Source organism: Thrips palmi, unplaced genomic scaffold (genome assembly GCF_012932325.1).
Source record: "Thrips palmi isolate BJ-2018 unplaced genomic scaffold, TpBJ-2018v1 HiC_scaffold_4, whole genome shotgun sequence".
Classification (NCBI taxonomy): Eukaryota; Metazoa; Arthropoda; class Insecta; order Thysanoptera; family Thripidae; genus Thrips; species Thrips palmi.
This window is the reverse complement of record NW_023144631.1, coordinates 8,323,565-8,340,583: the sequence shown is the minus strand read 5'-3', so window position 1 is coordinate 8,340,583 and position 17,019 is coordinate 8,323,565. Positions and strand designations below refer to the sequence as shown.

The 17,019-nt window shown below is 54.4% G+C and overlaps 1 protein-coding gene across 3 annotated transcripts; it reads right to left on the bottom strand.

Moving 5' to 3' along the window:
- Positions 1-41: 41 nt before the first annotated feature.
- On the bottom strand, positions 42-16,948 carry LOC117649820 (monocarboxylate transporter 14-like). Of its 3 annotated transcripts, none has more exons than XM_034392915.1 (13): positions 16,733-16,948; positions 6,902-7,324; positions 6,095-6,320; positions 5,716-5,947; positions 5,355-5,635; positions 4,997-5,269; positions 4,748-4,910; positions 4,552-4,660; positions 3,849-4,475; positions 3,653-3,768; positions 3,459-3,570; positions 3,087-3,375; positions 42-3,010 (listed from the first exon to the last, which is right to left on the bottom strand). In XM_034392915.1, the coding sequence occupies exons 2-13, from the start codon at positions 7,202-7,204 to the stop codon at positions 2,748-2,750; spliced, it is 2,994 nt and encodes a 997-aa protein (XP_034248806.1). In that variant the 5' UTR covers positions 7,205-7,324; positions 16,733-16,948; the 3' UTR covers positions 42-2,747. The 3 variants fall into 3 exon arrangements, with proteins under 3 accessions (XP_034248806.1, XP_034248808.1, XP_034248807.1); XM_034392916.1 differs by having other exon boundaries at positions 2,748-3,010; positions 5,716-5,944; XM_034392917.1 differs by lacking the exons at positions 6,902-7,324; positions 16,733-16,948 and adding an exon at positions 6,451-6,546.
- Between the last annotated feature and the right edge of the window lie 71 nt (positions 16,949-17,019).

Sequence of the window (17,019 nt, the reverse complement as noted above, 5' to 3'; positions counted from 1 at the left end):
AGTGTATTGTGAAGCTAGGTACTAGAAATAAGTTACCACAATTCAATCATTATGATTATTTTTTACTAAACACTGTTTGATGGGTTGATGGTGCTTTGCCAAATGGTCATCAACTTTTTTTGGGTGATTATGCAATGAAATCAGATCAAATACAGCTTTCACTTGTTTGATGAAATAAAAATACATGAAAAGGGATTAAGTTTCTAATTTTAATGACAAAGAATGGAAATAATAAAAAAAAAGTTGGCTGACTGAGCATATAAGGATAGGGTAAGACATTCCAAGCAAATTGTCATACAATGGAGTGCTGACCAATCATCCATTTGGATAAAAAGTACAAAACCTACTGCAACTACATCTAAAATTCAATTTGAAAAACCTAGAGAACTGTTCATTATTGGGTGTCTTTTTGACCTCACTTCTGAAAGAAAGATTTCATACAACATAGATCAAGTGTTACAGTAGAAAAAGAAATACAGTATGTATTCTAAATAAATCAGATTTCACCAAAATCTGTAAATTCTATAACAGCTAATAATTTTTTTACAAATATCTTTAACTAAATAACAATACATTTACATATTCACAGACAGCCAATACCCTTATAAACACAATCAGTCAGTCAGTTCGTTCTTACCTTGGTCTGGCATTCAACACATCTCTTTCAATTGATACCCATTTGTTCCCAAGTCGAAAGAGAGCCTTAAAAATAGGATGGTGCTCAATACAAGCAGCTGTCACATACCATTCATGCAACCTTAAAGCATCAATCTCTGTACTTGTCTGAAGGACAGACGACATCAAGTGTTGCCTCAACAATTTGCATTACTTCAATACCTGATCCTCCTTAATCGGCCAATCTGTGAAATGTGAACACTACTATAAAAATGTGCCAAGCCACACATTTTACACATGTTTGGTAAGACCAGAGTACAGAATTACAAGAAAATTTAGAGATCATACTAAAAGTTTTGAAAGCTCACAAAATTTTGGTTGGGAAACATTTTAGATGAGGGGAAATGTGTACAAGAAAATCTATGCTCAATATCAACCAGTTTAATTACAATCCATTACGAAAAATAGGAGTATTATCGAACAATTATTGCTTATTGAAATTCTATTGAGGCTACAAAAAAATTTCAAAGTATTAGGAAACAAAAGGAAAGGAGGTGAAGAGGAAGACAAAGGACGCTTCAGGAACAGGGAGAGACACTTCTGTTGTCTTTCTTTGGCTACAATCTAATTTTTGATTTAAATTCCTAGTTTGTACTGCAACACAGCCTAGCCCTGTTTGGAGTAAGATTATTGCATGATAGATGACATAACAGTAGAATTGTGTGTTTGTAAACCCAATAACAATAAGCTTTTGGGTAAAAAGGCACTAAGTGAAGTTGAGTGAAATCCACAAAAGTGGTGACTGTCCTTATGGGATGAAGATTGGCCACCTCTGGTTTCTGAAGGAGGAAACAAAGCATGTCCCACTCTGAATGGAATTTCAAAGAGCCTGGGAATCGAACCTCGAAAAATACGCGTGAAATTGGTCCTAAATCTACTCAATGTGGATACTTCTTACATTTGAAGGTTGAAAATTACAGAAAGTACATCATGTCACAATGACTCAGAATAACAATAAAATTACAGTAACAACTATCAAGATCTGATTACTGAGAAACAATGAAAGATGTAAGGGTACTTAAGAAAGAGAATAAAATTTGTTAATAAACTGACCGGTCAGAGCAATCATGTACAGAAGCAATGACTAGGGAAATTGCTATCACAGTATTGATGTATACATAAATTGTAAACTATTACATACAAACTCCTAAGCTGGAAATAAAGAGTTAATTTTTTATTCCTATATTTAAAAAATAAAGCTCGGGGAAGGGAAAGTAAAGGCTATCTAATACTGCTCTACAAATAAAACAACTTTGTTACCACAATCATCTTGACTTGGGATACAAAGGAATCAGCAGTCCATTTCAATTACTATCTACGTATTTAGATTCAACGAAATAAACTAGATTTGCATTTTATCGCTTATCACACTAAGTACCAAATATCAAGAGACTTTAAAACTAACAAATATTTCAAAATTATATAGTGAAATGTAAATAACAAACTAACATAAATAAGAAAACAAAACGCACAGTAATATCTACATCATTCCACTGGTGTCGGCAGAAAATCTATTCTCAAACATAATACAAATACACCTTTTGCCTTTGAAAGAAACAGTTTCATGACTTACCACGGTGACTGTGATAAAATGAAAACAAATTCACCACAGAACCTATTATATAAAGTTTTATCATAATGGTCATGTGCATTCATTGCTTCTTAGGCCACATAATGCAATATGCTAGATAACAATCAGATAAACATCATCCACAATAAATGCACCAGAGCTCACGACGTCACACCAGATGAATCCAAATTACTGCACCTTAACACAACTAACACTATTTTGTCTTTGTAACAACTATCTAAATCTTTCTTTGGTGTAAAAACTGACAAAATGTCAAAGACAGAGAGAAACAGAAGAAGAAAAAAGACGTTGTTTTACTCTTGTCTTGAACACATTTAAATTTATCACAACACAACACTTAACATGCTGTGAAAACTTCCACATGAATCATTGAAAACTTTCTACAAGATTACAAAAATCTGATTCAAGAAAATTTCAAGAATAGCTAAAGCTAAGATAATAATTTAATAGGAAGATCTTCAGCCTGGATTTGCTATCACAACTAGACATTACGTAAGCTTGTGGTAGGCTTGGACTTTCCTGGGTGATTACAGCACCCAAAGAATTTTCTGAACACTGACTGACCATCGTCATTGATAGTAGGTGTTACAAAAGCCATATTTTTCTTCAAATACCATTTCCGTTTCATGCCCTTATACATTTCAAAAGCAGGAAGGACTAAAAGGAGTAGTCCAGATATTGCGATGAATAATCCAGCCAAGTAAAAAGAAAGGTCATAAGTGCCAATCACATCATACATCCATCCTGTAAAAGAGTTACATGTGTTAATATTTTAAGGAAAACTGACACATAGTGGGTAGAAAAAAGTCCTTAACTTTACCTGCCAATGGGGGACCAACAAGGTTCGCAATGCCCTGAACAAGCAAGAGTAGTCCATAGGCATTTGTAAATCTGTCGATTGAAATGAGTTCCACCAAAATAATTGATGTCAGGGAATAGTTAGCTGCTATTAGAAATCCAAATCCACCAGAAACAACACCCAACAAGCTATAGCTATGAGTAGTGAGATATGGGACAAGAGCCACAAAAACTCCGCATCCTCCCATACAGACTGCATAGACCAGTCCTGGATTCACCCATGGGCGGTCACCCATCCATCCAAGGAGAACCTGACAGCAGAACAAAGATCAACATGTCATTCCAGTTTCTTGCATTTGAAAAACATGGATGAGCCTAATCAAAGGACACTTACTTCGCCTATCATATTCATAATACCTATCACACTGAAAAGGAATGATGCATCGGATTCTGTGTAGTTGTTTTGAATGGCATTGTCCATTAAGAATACATAAGGCACATCGTACCTGAAATTGAAACAGATTAAAAATGCATTTACGTTGTTTGTTAAATAAACAGCATGGGAATAGATGAAAATCAATTACTTACCATGTATAAAGGAGAAAATTAGAAAGAGCAAACAAGGAAAACCGCAAGTCCAAAAAATGGGAAAAGTCTAACATGTCCACCACAACATACCACAGTTCCCAGAGACCAGCATACCACTGCAAAAAAAAATATTTAGGTTATTTTAAAATTTATTATTATTATTGAATAAGTTGGCCACCCCACAACACTTACGAACCTCATCTTTCTCCATGGCTATTGTTGTCATTGAATTTCTGTAAATATCAGGACATGACGAAGCTCTGAGGCGATAACGGTTAATGTTCAGCATGGCACCTCTGTATGTTAAGGAATGTCTGTGAACTCTTAAGTCTTTCAGGTATGAAGTTGGCAGTTTGCGGCCTTGTGGGTTTTGACTACTAACAGGTAAAGACAAACGATGTGACACCTGTCTGTTACCATGGTTTGCTTCTCCATTTGGAATGTTTTTCCCATTTACTAGATCGATATTATTGTTAAATAAAACTTTTGCTTTGAGTTCAGAAACATTGTTTCCATTTAACATAGTATTTTCAGGATCTTGCTGAGAACTGTTGCAGTTAGACAAGATGCAGCTATCTGTTGCAATCTTAAAGCCATTTTTTCTACCTAAATTTGGATCGGATAAAACTAATTTTGTTCCCAATTTATCTGAACATTTTTCTGCCTCGTGCTCATTAAAATTGGCAGAATTGAGCTCAATACAACTTGGGAGATCATGTTCCTTGCTAAGAGGTTCACTGATAAAATCTTCATTATTTACGGAATAAATTTCCTTGGAAATTTCTTGTTTTTCATCGGGTGGTTCCAAAATTGATAGATAAACCTGAAGAGCGAAGAAAAACTGGTCAATTACTCTGAGATACAAAAGGGCACATTTTAAAGTAGAAATTATTACCTACCCCTTCAATAGGATGTACATCTAAAAGCAGGTTCTGTGGATCATTCAAACGGCCTGAGTCACTAAAACTGCGAGATGCCAATAAGTTGGGATAGTTGTGTTGTAAAATTCTGAAAAGGAAAAAATGCAAACATATAGATTTAATACGACACTTCTGACAGCTTTCTAATAATGTATGAACAAACAATGTTACACACTTGTAGATTTGGCTGTTGGTACTTAGCAGCTCCATAACTTCAATTGGCACTTTTTCTTTATTGCGAACAAATGTAGGTAAGTTAACAAGAGAGCTACACATTCGAGAGGCTGGGTCCACACTAACTGCACCATTTCCCTCACTAAATTGGAATGCTGCAGAACCTTAAGTAAAAATTCAATTCACTGTTAAGTAACACTCTTTGCAGTTGGTATTTTACTAGTAAATACCTAACAAAAAAGAAACATACCTGGAGTTTTCAGGAGTTTGCGTAACTGTTCCACATCGCAAATATAGGGAGTTGCTCCATTAGACATAGTATCAGCACTGGATCCATTAGTGCGACCTGATTTAATTGAACTACCAGTGTGATTCAATTTCCGTCTGTGCCTTCTTGCACCCCTCTCCAGCTTAGCTTTTCTTGCACGCTCCTTGCGAGTTCGAGAAGTCCACTCTAAATCTTTCATAAGAACCCCACAAACACAGAGGTTTAAAAGCAAGCCAGCTAGAATGAGAACAGTACCTGCAAGATATTTCAGGTTTGATCAGCAAATAAAGACATAAATGAATCAAAACAATAAGATGCAAGATAAATAATTGTTTCATACCTCTCCACCCGTACTCTACCAACAGAATTTGAGTTAGAGGTGCAAAAACAAAAGTTCCAATGCCAGACCCACAGACAGAAAGGCCAGTTGCCAACGAACGTTTGCTATCAAAATAATAAGCGACAATAACAACAGCTGCCACATAGCATAAAGAGAGACCAAATCCGGCAATAACACCAAAGGTAATGAAGAGCATTTCTAAGGAATTTGTAAAAGATGACGCAATAAATCCAGCTGAAGCCATCAATGCCCCTGCAATTGTGACACACCGACAGCCAAACCTAAGGAAATACGAGTTTGTTTAAAAGACAATTGGGTACAAAGTTTAAAGTAAAAGCTGTATCAACCAACTGACTTTTACCTGTCAGTGAGGAAACTTGCAACAGGGCCAGATAAAAGAGGCATTGCCATAAAAAGAGAACCAATCAAGGAAGTTTTTGATTTGCCTTCATTGAAATAATTGAGAAACTCCACATAGAGAACGCCGAATGAAAAGGTGATGCCATCAGCAATCAAATTCACCATAAAGGAGGCTGCCACCACAACCCATCCCCATCCACCGTCGGGCCGGGCGGGTTCAGAAAATTTTTCTGCTGAAAAGAGATGAAGTTTAGTTTTTTCTTGCACATCGCATTTCAAATTGATAAGTACTGATTAAAACTGTTATTTTGCATTCCTTAGTTTGTCTATCATAATTATTTGGCTCTTCGTCCATGCCATTAGGTCTTCAAGCAACATACCTAAGGAAGAATCTTCGTCGGATGAGGAGCTGCTAGAGCTGCTGCTCGTACCACTGTTCCCCCCTTCGTTTCCACTGGTTGTGTCACTTGACCGAGAAGTAAGTGACACACTTGGACTGGCGCACTCATTTTGGTTCTGCACACGCTGGCTTTGACTTTTCTCAAGCAGAGCAGCCTCTTCCTTCCTGCTTGACCCTTCATCCCAAGGGTTCTTCGTTTCTTCCTCCTATCACAGACAGACTCAATCAACACCAACAAAAATGCCAAATGGTACAAAGCCTCCCAATGTTTGTCAGAATCATGAGCCAAATCTTGTTTTCCTATTGAACTATTGTTTAAGACATATTCTGACTCACTGCCCGAAATGGAGAGAGAAGCTCTACCAGCAGCATGGCGAGCGGCTAGCACACTGCCGGACACTGCCCTGGCGTGGCGTGCCGTGCCATGCGCAGCCCATTCACTATCAATCAGATAAGCGTTTGGCTGGTCCCTCACCCATCACCCGGCTGCTTTGTGATTCTAATTCAGCCGATTAGATGCATTTCATAGCGATACAGTACTTGAAACTTAAACCCAGCTAGTGAGATAACCAATCAGAGGCAAATTTCATTAAATGGAATAGGCAATAATTTAATTGAAATCATCCATCACACGACAGCTTCAAAGTGGCGCGGTGAAATTCATTGTGGGGGAGTTGCCGGTATTTCGTCTCTGGTGTCCACCTTGCCCTGCCTCTCCCCGTCAATACATAGCCAGCCAGCCAGTCCAGCTGGAGGCGGCCGCCGCGTGCCGCCTGCGCCAACTCACCTGCTTCTCGAACTGGACGTGGAGGCGGACGGGTCTGCCGCCGGGGAGGCGGTTGGCACCACCAGCACCGCCAGCAGCACTGTCACTAGCACACGCGTGGGGCCCTTCATGGCGAACGGCGGAGGGGTCGGAGGGGGCGGTGGGGTCGTTGGGGGCGTGGCGGGGCGTGGAGAAGGCGGCGGGGGCGGGGAGGCGAGTAGGGGTGTCACTGGGGAAGGGGGCATCACCGGGGGCACTTATTGCCAAGTGTTTATGTGCCGAGTCCTCGTCGGCTGCCCCCTCACTAGAGAACATGTCATCCATTCTTGCAGGTCCCGTCGAAACAGTCGGCTCAGCGTGGGGCCCAGCCTCAGCTGGGGCCGGGGCAGGGGGGCGGTGCGGCGGCGGGCGCGGGGACTCTTCAGATCCTCCATGCGTGGACACCTGCAACAACACAAGGAGACGTCAAGCGGCGGGCAGGGCAAGGAGGAGGGAGCGGCGCGGAGGGCGAGGCGCCTGCGAACCGGCGGCCGGCAGCCGCAACACACACCTGCGCGCGTGCTGCCTACCCCGCAGGCGCTCGCCTCGCCCCGCCTCGCCCCGCCGAGACAGAGAGAGCGCACGCACAGCGAACAAAGAGCGCGAAGGACACGCTATGCCGCTACGCGCAGGGCGGCAGACTTGTCGTTTACTGGCCGCACATCCCTGGTTCCATCTCCAGAGGCCACGCCGAGGGCCACGCCGAGGGCCACGCCGACCAGCCCACTGGCACTGGGGGACTCGGGGGACTCTGCTCGCTCCTCTCCCCAAACAGGGCAGGGCGATGGCGAGACTGGCGAGGCGATCCCATTGAGGTAGGGAAAGGGGCAAGGGCGGCACCTTCCATGCAAGGTCGAAAGGAGGGGGGAGGGGGGCCTCTCGGCTTAATTGCACCCTTGTCGCCCTTCGCGCGGCCACGGCGCCACGCGACCACATCCTCGGTTGGTCCAGCAAGCCCTCGAGTGTCACTGAAAAACTAATGGTCCCCTGACGTGGCCCCGGCGGCGCCTGCATCTTCCTGCACCCGCAGCACCCCGAGCCCTAGCCCGCCCGGGCACGGCCTGCTGGCCGCCGTGGACGCCGTGCAGAACGCACCGCGCGGCGCGCGCACGGCGGCACCATGGACAAGGCGTGGCTCGGACTGGTTGATCGCATCTTATTCGCTGTCGCGTGTTCCTTGACCTACATTCGGACACACACACACACCAGCCAAGCAGCTGCCAATAGTGTGCGGCGACCGCAGCGCAAGTCTTCGTCTACTGTACCACAGCCCGCAGAGCTATAGGGGCGGGGCGGGGCGCGGCGGGGCACGCGTCACAGTCGGACCGCACAAATCAAACCACCCCACACGCGAGGAGACGCGTGGCGACCTCTACGGGCTCCAGGACGGCGACCAAGCGGCGACGCGAGGCTGCGGCTACAGTACACTGTCCTGGGCGGCCTTCCGAGAAGTGATGAAACGCCAACGACGGCCACGCACCGCGTCGCCGCGTACTACGCTGCGATATCGCGGCGATACCAACAACAACAACATCGCCGAGAAAAGGCGCGCCAAACACGACGACAACAGCTGCTCAAAAGTCCGGCAGCCACTGCAAAGCTTTGCCCCGCCCCGAGTCACCGTCGCATTGGACGTTTTGTATTTTTTTCGAGTGCCTGCGCCTCGCAAAGGAATAAAGAACACGCGGGGCGCGGCGGGGCGCGGCGGGGAGGTCTCCGTCTTGCCTCTCCCCGCGCCTTTCGCTTGTGCGGCGCAGCGAGCGCGATGGGTAAATAAATAATGCGGTGGCGTGCTGTGCGACTCGACTCAAGCTCGCCGTTGTGCCGCCCCCGAGGTAATGGGTGCCGCCCCCGCCGAGTTGGAGGAGAGGGAGGGGAGGCCGACCCGTGGAAACACTGAAACACGCGTCAGCGCGCGTCGCACCGAGTCGGTCTGGTCTGCACAGACACCACTGCGGCTCTTGGGGGTGTGCCTGCTCTCGCCCGGCCGACGTAGGCCCTCTGCATCCACTTCACAACACTCCCGGCGGCGGGGTGGGGTGGGGCGGGGCTCTGCCGCCTTATCGGGCCGCGGACAAGAGCCCCGCGACAGCGTACACCAGAAGAAAAGGGCTTTGGGAAGCTTTCCACGGGATCAGCGTCAATTGGAGCGGGATTACGGATTACGGCGCGCAACCTGCGAGTGGCGGCTATTACAAACACAAGGGGCGTGTCGCGCCTCGCCGCCGCGCCGAGACGACGGCGTGCTGCACGGTGCACTGACGCGCTGCAAGTCCGAGACGCGGCGGGCGCGGCCACGCGGCGGCGTCGAGACGGTTCGGAGAGATAAGAGCCGGGCGAGGCGGGGCGGGGCGGGGTGAGGGGCGGGGCGGCGGAAGTGCATGAGGGCGCAACGTGCAGGAGCGGATTGGCCGCGCTCAGCTTCACTCGGCGCGGCGGCCGAGACGATCTCGACTTCCGCGAAGCCGCGGCGGACGTCTGCGTCACCGCGTGGTCACCGCGACCCGCGTGGGAAAGGGAACGGCGACTCGCGCGGTGCTGGACCAAAGGGGCCTTTGCAGGGACGGGACCAAGGGACCGGGGCAATCGACTCGCAGACAAGGCGACTAATGAGCCCCTCGCCGTGCAGCGCTTGCAGTGCTGTGCCGAGTGCCGCGAGGAACAGCGGGCCGCCAGAATGAGGGAAGTCCCTGAGGGCGCCCCGGACAAGTGGGGGCCGCGCGGCAAGGCGCCAAACACGGCGCCAACGAGGCCCTCGATGGCCGGCGACGCGAAGCAGGCGACACTCACTGCAGCTCCAGAGGCGCTGCGACGCCCCGCGTGCTTCCAGCGAGGTGCGCCGAGTCCGCCGGAGGGTCGGCGACGGCGGCGTCCCGGACGCGCAGCCGTACCCATACTGTGGCGCGCGCCGCGAAGCCGCGAACCTCGGCGTCAGAGGCACGCCGTCGAGGCCCTGAACAACGACCGGACCGCGCGGCCGCGCTGCGGACTCTGGCGAGGCGACGGGTCAGCGATTGACTGGCAGGGCAGGCGGCGCGGTCGCGGAGTGGCGCGGCCAGCGGGGCGGCCGGCCTGGCCACGCCGGCTAATAATAAAGCCAACGGGGAGGCTGGACGCTGGAGGCCGCTGGAGCGATTAGGGCCACTCCGCTTGCTTTGCCTCAGAGTCACTGGCCGTTAAGCGCCTCCAGGGCCTCGACGGCGAGCTCGACGGCATCGGGGGCATCAGGCCTCAGGCCGGGCCGATGACACCGATGCCGTGCCAGTGCCGCACCGCCGGCACGGCCTCTTTCGGCCCGGCCGCGACAGCCGGACAGGCTGATGGCGGAGGGTGGCTGATAACCTATCAACCTGGCGGGCTGGCACGGCACTGGCACGGCACTGGCGGGGCGGCGACACCACGCGGTGCACTGCAGCCGGCCTGCCGTGGCCTTGCACATCGCATACAAAGTAACGCGGTGCAATGCTTCCCTCCGCGTCGCGCGCGTCGGCCCGATAAGCCCGGCGGCCGGCCAGCGCGTTGGCCCTTCTTCGAGTCCATTCCGCAGCCGAGGCACCGCTATCGCCAATTGCGCGCCGGCAAGGCGAGTCACTGGCCAGCGCGGCGGCAGCGCGTCTTGCGGCACCTCACGCGCCGGCCGCGCCAGCAACAACAACGTCGTCGTCGTCCTGGTTCACGACGCGGTGCGGGCGGTGCGGGGGTACGCAACGCACGGCCCTGGTGTCCCCGCTATCTCCACCCGCGGCCCGCCCAGGCCCAGGCCCGGCGAGGGGCGCAGACCCAGGAGGGACCAAAGCGGGGACCGCGCCAAAAAGAAGACAAGGCGGTAGCCAAACAGAGTCGTCCGCCGCGGCCCGCCGCCATCCCCCGCTGCCCCCGCTGCCCTCACCCCGCGCGCGCGGCCGGTCCACTGAACCGACGACGCGACACACGACAGGCCAGCCGCAGGCCCGCAGGCCCGCAGGCCCCAAGGTTCTGGAGAGGGGTGAGTGAGCGAGAGAGATAGATAATGAGGGAGAGTGAAACAGATAGAGTGAGATAGAGAGTGCGAGAGGGGGAGAGACGGAGAAAGCGAGAGGCTGATGAGACAATGATTGGATTACGGGAGACAAAGCGCGGCCCCGTCTTCCTTGGCAACGCCGGGCGTCCCGAAGGATCGTCTGGTCGCTCTGTCTCTCTCGCACCAGGTGGCGTGGGAACCGCAGCGATAGTGCACGGCACACCGCGGCCCGGTCTGGCCGGGCCACGCCACGCCGCCACGCCTCTACACCGAGAGCCGCACACTCCACACTGCAATCTCAGCCTCGGAGCCTCGGCACGTGCGGACGCGTGCGGACCAATGGCAGGCCGGCTCTTTGCAAACTGCCATTTAGCCGCCGTCTCTCTCGCACCCCTCCGAGCCGCGCCCCGAGTGTGAGGGAGACAGAGCGATGAAAGGGCTAGTGCGCGACGTGACGCAAGCGCGGGCCGCGGCGGGGTGCCGTGCCTGGCCGTGCCACTGCGTGCCACTCGCTGCCAACGACGCCGCGTGTCACCCCCACATTACATAGTTGGGGCGCACGTCACGCCACGCGACTCACCTAACTAACGCCCCAAACGGCGGCCGGCCCCGGCCTGCATAGTCATTTGCCTTAATTGGCATCAATAACATTGATGGCCGAGCCTGGCCGCCACCGCAGCGCGGGCCGCCCCACCCGGTGCATGCACTTTTAATGGCGTGCACTGTACGAGCCGCGGTACGTACCGCGGCCCACCCAGCCTAGAGCAGCGCTCAGCTCGCCAGCATCCGTTATGGCTCCGCTTGCCTTCCGCTGCCCGAGCATCGCGGCAGCACTGCCAGCGCGCGCCTGACCGACGCATTCCTTCGGAGCAGCACAAAGTGCCACCAGTGCAGCGGGACGAAAACAAACCGCGACCCCGATCAATTCCCGCCCTTTTCTGCTCATCAGCACGGCCATGGCACTGCCATGGCACTGCCATGGCACGCGGCCTTGCCGTTTCCGCCGCTATCGCTATTGGCCGGCAGGCGCCAGTTCGGCTGCTGACTGCGCTGCGCACGCTGCGCGCTGCGCCAAGCGGCGCCAAGCCATTCTCCCAATCAGCAGCTCTCGGCCTTTTGGCGCCCCGCCCCGCCCCGCCCCGATCCCCCAGCGGCGCGTTATTCGAACCGGCTAGCACCGGCGAGTGCCTTGACACATCAATCAATAAAGTGTGGCGAAGGCGGGCAAACGGCCACCGCAATTCATGTGCCGCCCTGCCGCCCCGCCAGGCCGCGCCCCTTTCGCCGTCATCCCCACTGATAATGGCCACGTGATGGTTCGCTACGCCGCTGCGCCCCCGTGCGCCCCGCGGCGGGGGCGGAGGGCGGGGAGCCGGGCGGGCGAGCCGAACGGGCGCACACAGAAGGTGAGAGCACAGAGCATGGCGGCGGTGGGGGCTTTTGGAGGACGAACGGGGCACGCCCCACCCCGCCCCATCCGCGCGGAACCGCCAAGTGATTTACTTGGGGTGCAGCGCGCCACGCGCGCCACAGACCCGCAGCACTGCAGTAAGGGTGCCACGGTGCCGCCGCCAGCGAGAGGGAAAACGCCGCTCCGAATCACTAGGCCCTCGAAGGCCCGCGCCGCCACAGCCGGGGCATGGCCCATCCCCCTGGCGCCACGGCCGCACGCCGCGCGCCGCACCTGACACGCCACTGGAACCTTCGCGACCGCCGCCGCGAAGACAACCGACAGCAGGGCGGGACGCCGCGGCACCCTTGCGGCACCCCGCCCCGCCGAACCACGGCGCCACGGCCGCACCCCACTTCACCGCTAGGGCTTTGGGTACAGCGCGGCGCGGCGCGGCCCGCAGGCTGATCCCCAAGCCGGAGAGTCGCTGTTCCTTTCGCACCCCCACGGGGCGCCCCATGAGTGCGACAGAGACAGAGCGACGAACTGGATGACTCGGCGGGGCGGGCGCGGGGCCGCCAGGGGGCCGCCGCTGCCAAGGCCCACGGCCCTTCCCTTCCTTCAGTTCCTCAGGTTATGGTCACACAGAGTCGCTTTCGTCGCTCTGTCTCTCTCGCACTCATGGGGCGTCCCCGTCCCGTCGGCTGGCGCGCTGGCTCAAGACAGGACGCGGCCAGTGCGTTATGGCTCGGCGTTGTCACCGTCCAGAAATAGCACATTGTTGTCCGCCAGGCCGGCCTGCGGCTGCCTGCGGCTTGGCCGGCTGGAGCCAAACAAGGAACGGAACGGCAGGCCGCGGCAGCCCTCGGGCCGCCCGTTTGCCGCCATTGTGTTCCGTTTAGACACTGCGAGACTGCGACGACGGCGCGGCGGATGCGGAAGCGGCAGAAGCGGCAGCCCATTCATTCTGCAGTGACAAAGGGCAAAAGGGCTTTCCAAATTAAGAACGTGCGAGCGGGCCGGGCAGGGCAGGGCCGGCTCGGCGTAAGGATGTCAACAACGTGTCAACGCCACCGCCAGCCCCGCCGCCACGCCACCTCGGCCTTGGCTTGACCAACACCACTGGACACTGGGCTCGACTCGACTGAGCCATGCCGTTACACGCCACGCGCTGACGTCACGCCGACGGACGAATCTGGAGCCAAATTGGCGGCAAACCGCGGCGAAACAACACCACTTGGAGCTGGCCAAACAACACGGGCGGCACTGCCCTTTCGCTTGGGCTGACGCGCGGAGGCGCTGACGCGGGCAGTGCACCCCTTTCCCTCTCGGCGGGGCGGGGCGGGGCGGGGCGGGGCCGGACGGGCGGCTACGGGTTCCTGAGGTCGCCTAGTCGCCGCGAAGGACTCGGCCCACTCCGGTGATGGCATGCCATTTCACTGCATCGACGTGGGCCTGGGCCGCCCTCCGCCCCGCCCGGGTACTTCCCTTGACTTTCCATCAGCAAAATGGCGGCCCTGAAAGACGGGGGAGGGGGAGACACCACGATAAGGCCATCAAACACATCAAACGAAAAGCCCGCTGCCTGAGTGAGGCTTCCACAGTTATGCAACGCTGTCCCTCGACGTCCTTACCCTCGCTAGTGACGCGACGGAAGGAAGGGCTGCCGGGCGACTGTCGCTCTGTCTCTCTCGCACCCCCTGGGGCCTTCGCGACGCCCCACGAGTGCGAGAGAGACAGGGCGACGACACGGCTCGACGGAATCGGTCGGCAGACGGCGGGGCTGGCGGGGCTGGCGGGGCTCAAGGCGCGGCGCATGGTTAATACGGCAAGACGACGTTCCAAGCTTCGGCGTGCTTCGCGGCGAGGCGATACAATAACTCGCTTTCCCGAGTAAAGTGAGCGAGTGAGGCGCGGTGGCGGGGCCAAAGAGTAGAAGAGAGCCGAGGCAGCGCGCAAAGGACTCGCGCTAAATTAAAAATTCCTCCAAGTTTCCGAGCTTGGCGTGGAGTGGCGTGGCTGGATGCGCGACCTTACTCTTCCCTGCGCCACTCGGGGGTTCCACGTGCGGCGAGAAAGAGAGAGAAAGAGAGAGAAGAGGGGAGAGGGGCTCCCGCCGCCACAGCGCCGCACAGCGCGGCCCTGAATCGCCTTCAAATTTTGATGCAATACGCGTAATGTAGGTACAATGTAGGCGCGCATGCCCTGCCCTGCAGGGAGACGGCGGCGGCCACGTGCCACGTGCGCCCCGAGACCCCAGGACCAAGGACGCCGCTGCCGAGTCCGGCGCGAGTCCCAGAAGCGCCTTATCGAGTTTAAAAGGACGCGGGCGATGAGTCTGCACACACGGCGCCCCGCCCCACCATTAGGGGCACCAAATGTCAGCAGGGCTGCCAAACGCCGAACAAGGTCGCAGGGGGCGCCCCTTCCCGCCCCGCCCACTACTCGCTGCGACAGCGGCAGCCCGACCCGCAAAAAGTGGAGAAGGAGAACAAGCGCAGTTAGATTTACGCGACGGTGGAAAGGAAATCCCGCAAAGAGGATAGAGCGAGGAGCCGCAAGACACCAGACTCCCACCGCCCACCCGCACCCCGACGGGCCCTGCCGCCAATCGAGTGTTCAAGGCGAGGCCCCTCCCAGCAGCCCCAGCAGCGCGCTGAGCCACTTAGAGTCCCGGGCACCACTTTCGCCCCGGCTACCCCATCTCGCACGCGTACCCTACCCTACCCGCCCGGCGCGGACGGCGGGGAGGCGGGGAGGGCGGGGAGCACGGCGCGGAGAGGTGCGGCAGGGCAGGCAAGCAGGGGCCCGGCCGTTCGAGGCTACCATCGATCCCCGCTGCCTCGCTCTCGCTGCAGGAGGCGACGCAAGGTCAGCCAGCCCCGGCCAGCCCCCACCCTGTAGGCCGGAGGCATGCCGTAGGGCCCCAGGACCGCCACCGCCTCCCGCTGCAGGACTTGCTCCCACTTTGCCAAAATATCCCCATCCAGGCTGGCCGCCACAGGCCGGCCGTCCTCTCCGGGCATCCCCACTACGAGGACCGCGGGGGCGTAGGGGCGTCCCCGGTCCCCGCGCACCGCCGCAGACCGCACGCCACCAGGGGGCGGGGCGGGGCGGGGCGGGGAGGGGCGCCGGCACGGTGGCGTGCGGACCATGCAGGTGCCCCCCCCCCCCATTCATTCATCGCGGCGGCACGCAGAACGGGCAGGCATGAGCCAATGGGATCATGAGCGTGATGTGCACGCGGCCTAGCGTAAGTATTAGCTTTCCCCGCCATTACACCACTAGCAGTGCACTGCCCGCACGAACGGTGCCACAGCCTCCCACACTGCCAAAACAGCGAATTGAAATACTTCCAGCGTTTCGACGCCTCGTCCTTCCCCATTCACTCCCATCCCTGCAGGGGCGCACAACCACACTGGGAGGTTGGAACCGGACCCCTCTAAGTCCTAGGCGGTTCTAGGCCGTGGGCCCTCAACAAAGCAACAAAGGGACACATAGGCCTCCCAGGCGCCACTTGGTCTGCAAGGGGACCGAGGAGGGGACTCAGGGTTCGGATTCGGCCTAAGAGAGCCCAGCCATCCAGATCCAGGGCCCTGTCCCCACACTATCTCCACCATAGCCTTCACTTGAATGATTCACCCTGGGGGAGCGGGGTGGGTAGGGTGGGGTGGGGGTGCAGGGAGGGCCGATACATCTGCCACCTCTTAGTTCCACAATCCACCCACAGCAGCCACACCACAACCCTGGCGGTGACTTTGTGACATCAGGCCGTGCCAAGAAGGACCAGCAGGACCCTCTATTGTTCCTCGCAAATGTCAACGGAGTTTCCCCCTCCCATCTCACATGCAAACTCCCCCTCCACTCCTTCTTGATTGTACTGTGTACACACTAATTTTAGGACTCAAATAAAATTCAAAGGATAGGTTAATTAATAAAATAACAAAATTGATTGATAATGATTACGTTACAAGTACATAAGAGGCACATCGTATACAACGAGGTATTATTTCATCGACATTGACACCTTTCCATGATCACTAGAATTTGGTTTAAAAAATATTTGTTGATTTCCTGTGTTTGTTTCCCTTACTTTACTCATTAATTTTGTACCTTGAGAGGAACATGACACTGATAAGAAATATGCTTACTGTACTTGGGCCAGTAGTTTCCAACTCCTAGGATTTCAAATAATAACAAAGCACTGCATTTCGGGTGTCACTGGATGACACAGCGAGGCAGCCACAACAGTGTAAGTGCAGTAGAGGACAAAGCAGGACGAACCAGGTGAACTTAACCTGTCCTGGGGATGCTACCCCCAGCAGCGACCATCACCATCACCCCCAACTACACTGGCACGGTGTCAACAAACACTTTTCCGCCCGCTGTCTGGCCTCGGCAAGCCAGGTCTTGGAGAACTTACGTGAACTGCAAACGCTATCCACTGAAGAGCGCAAACATAGCACGGGACAGGACCACTTCGACAAATTGGCAGCAGTAAAGTGAAGCGAAGAGTAGAGGGTGGCACTGAGTGGAGTGAAGCACACAACGAACAGCGGACGGGCAACCGCGACCTAGAGCTCGCTCTCGCTAGCGTTGACAGCTGACAGTGAAGTTGCAGCAGCAGCAGCAGCAGTTCGCGAGGGCTTTAGTCGAAGTAAGCAAAGGCGCCGAGGGAAGGCGGCGCCACTATACTGCCCTGCGAATACC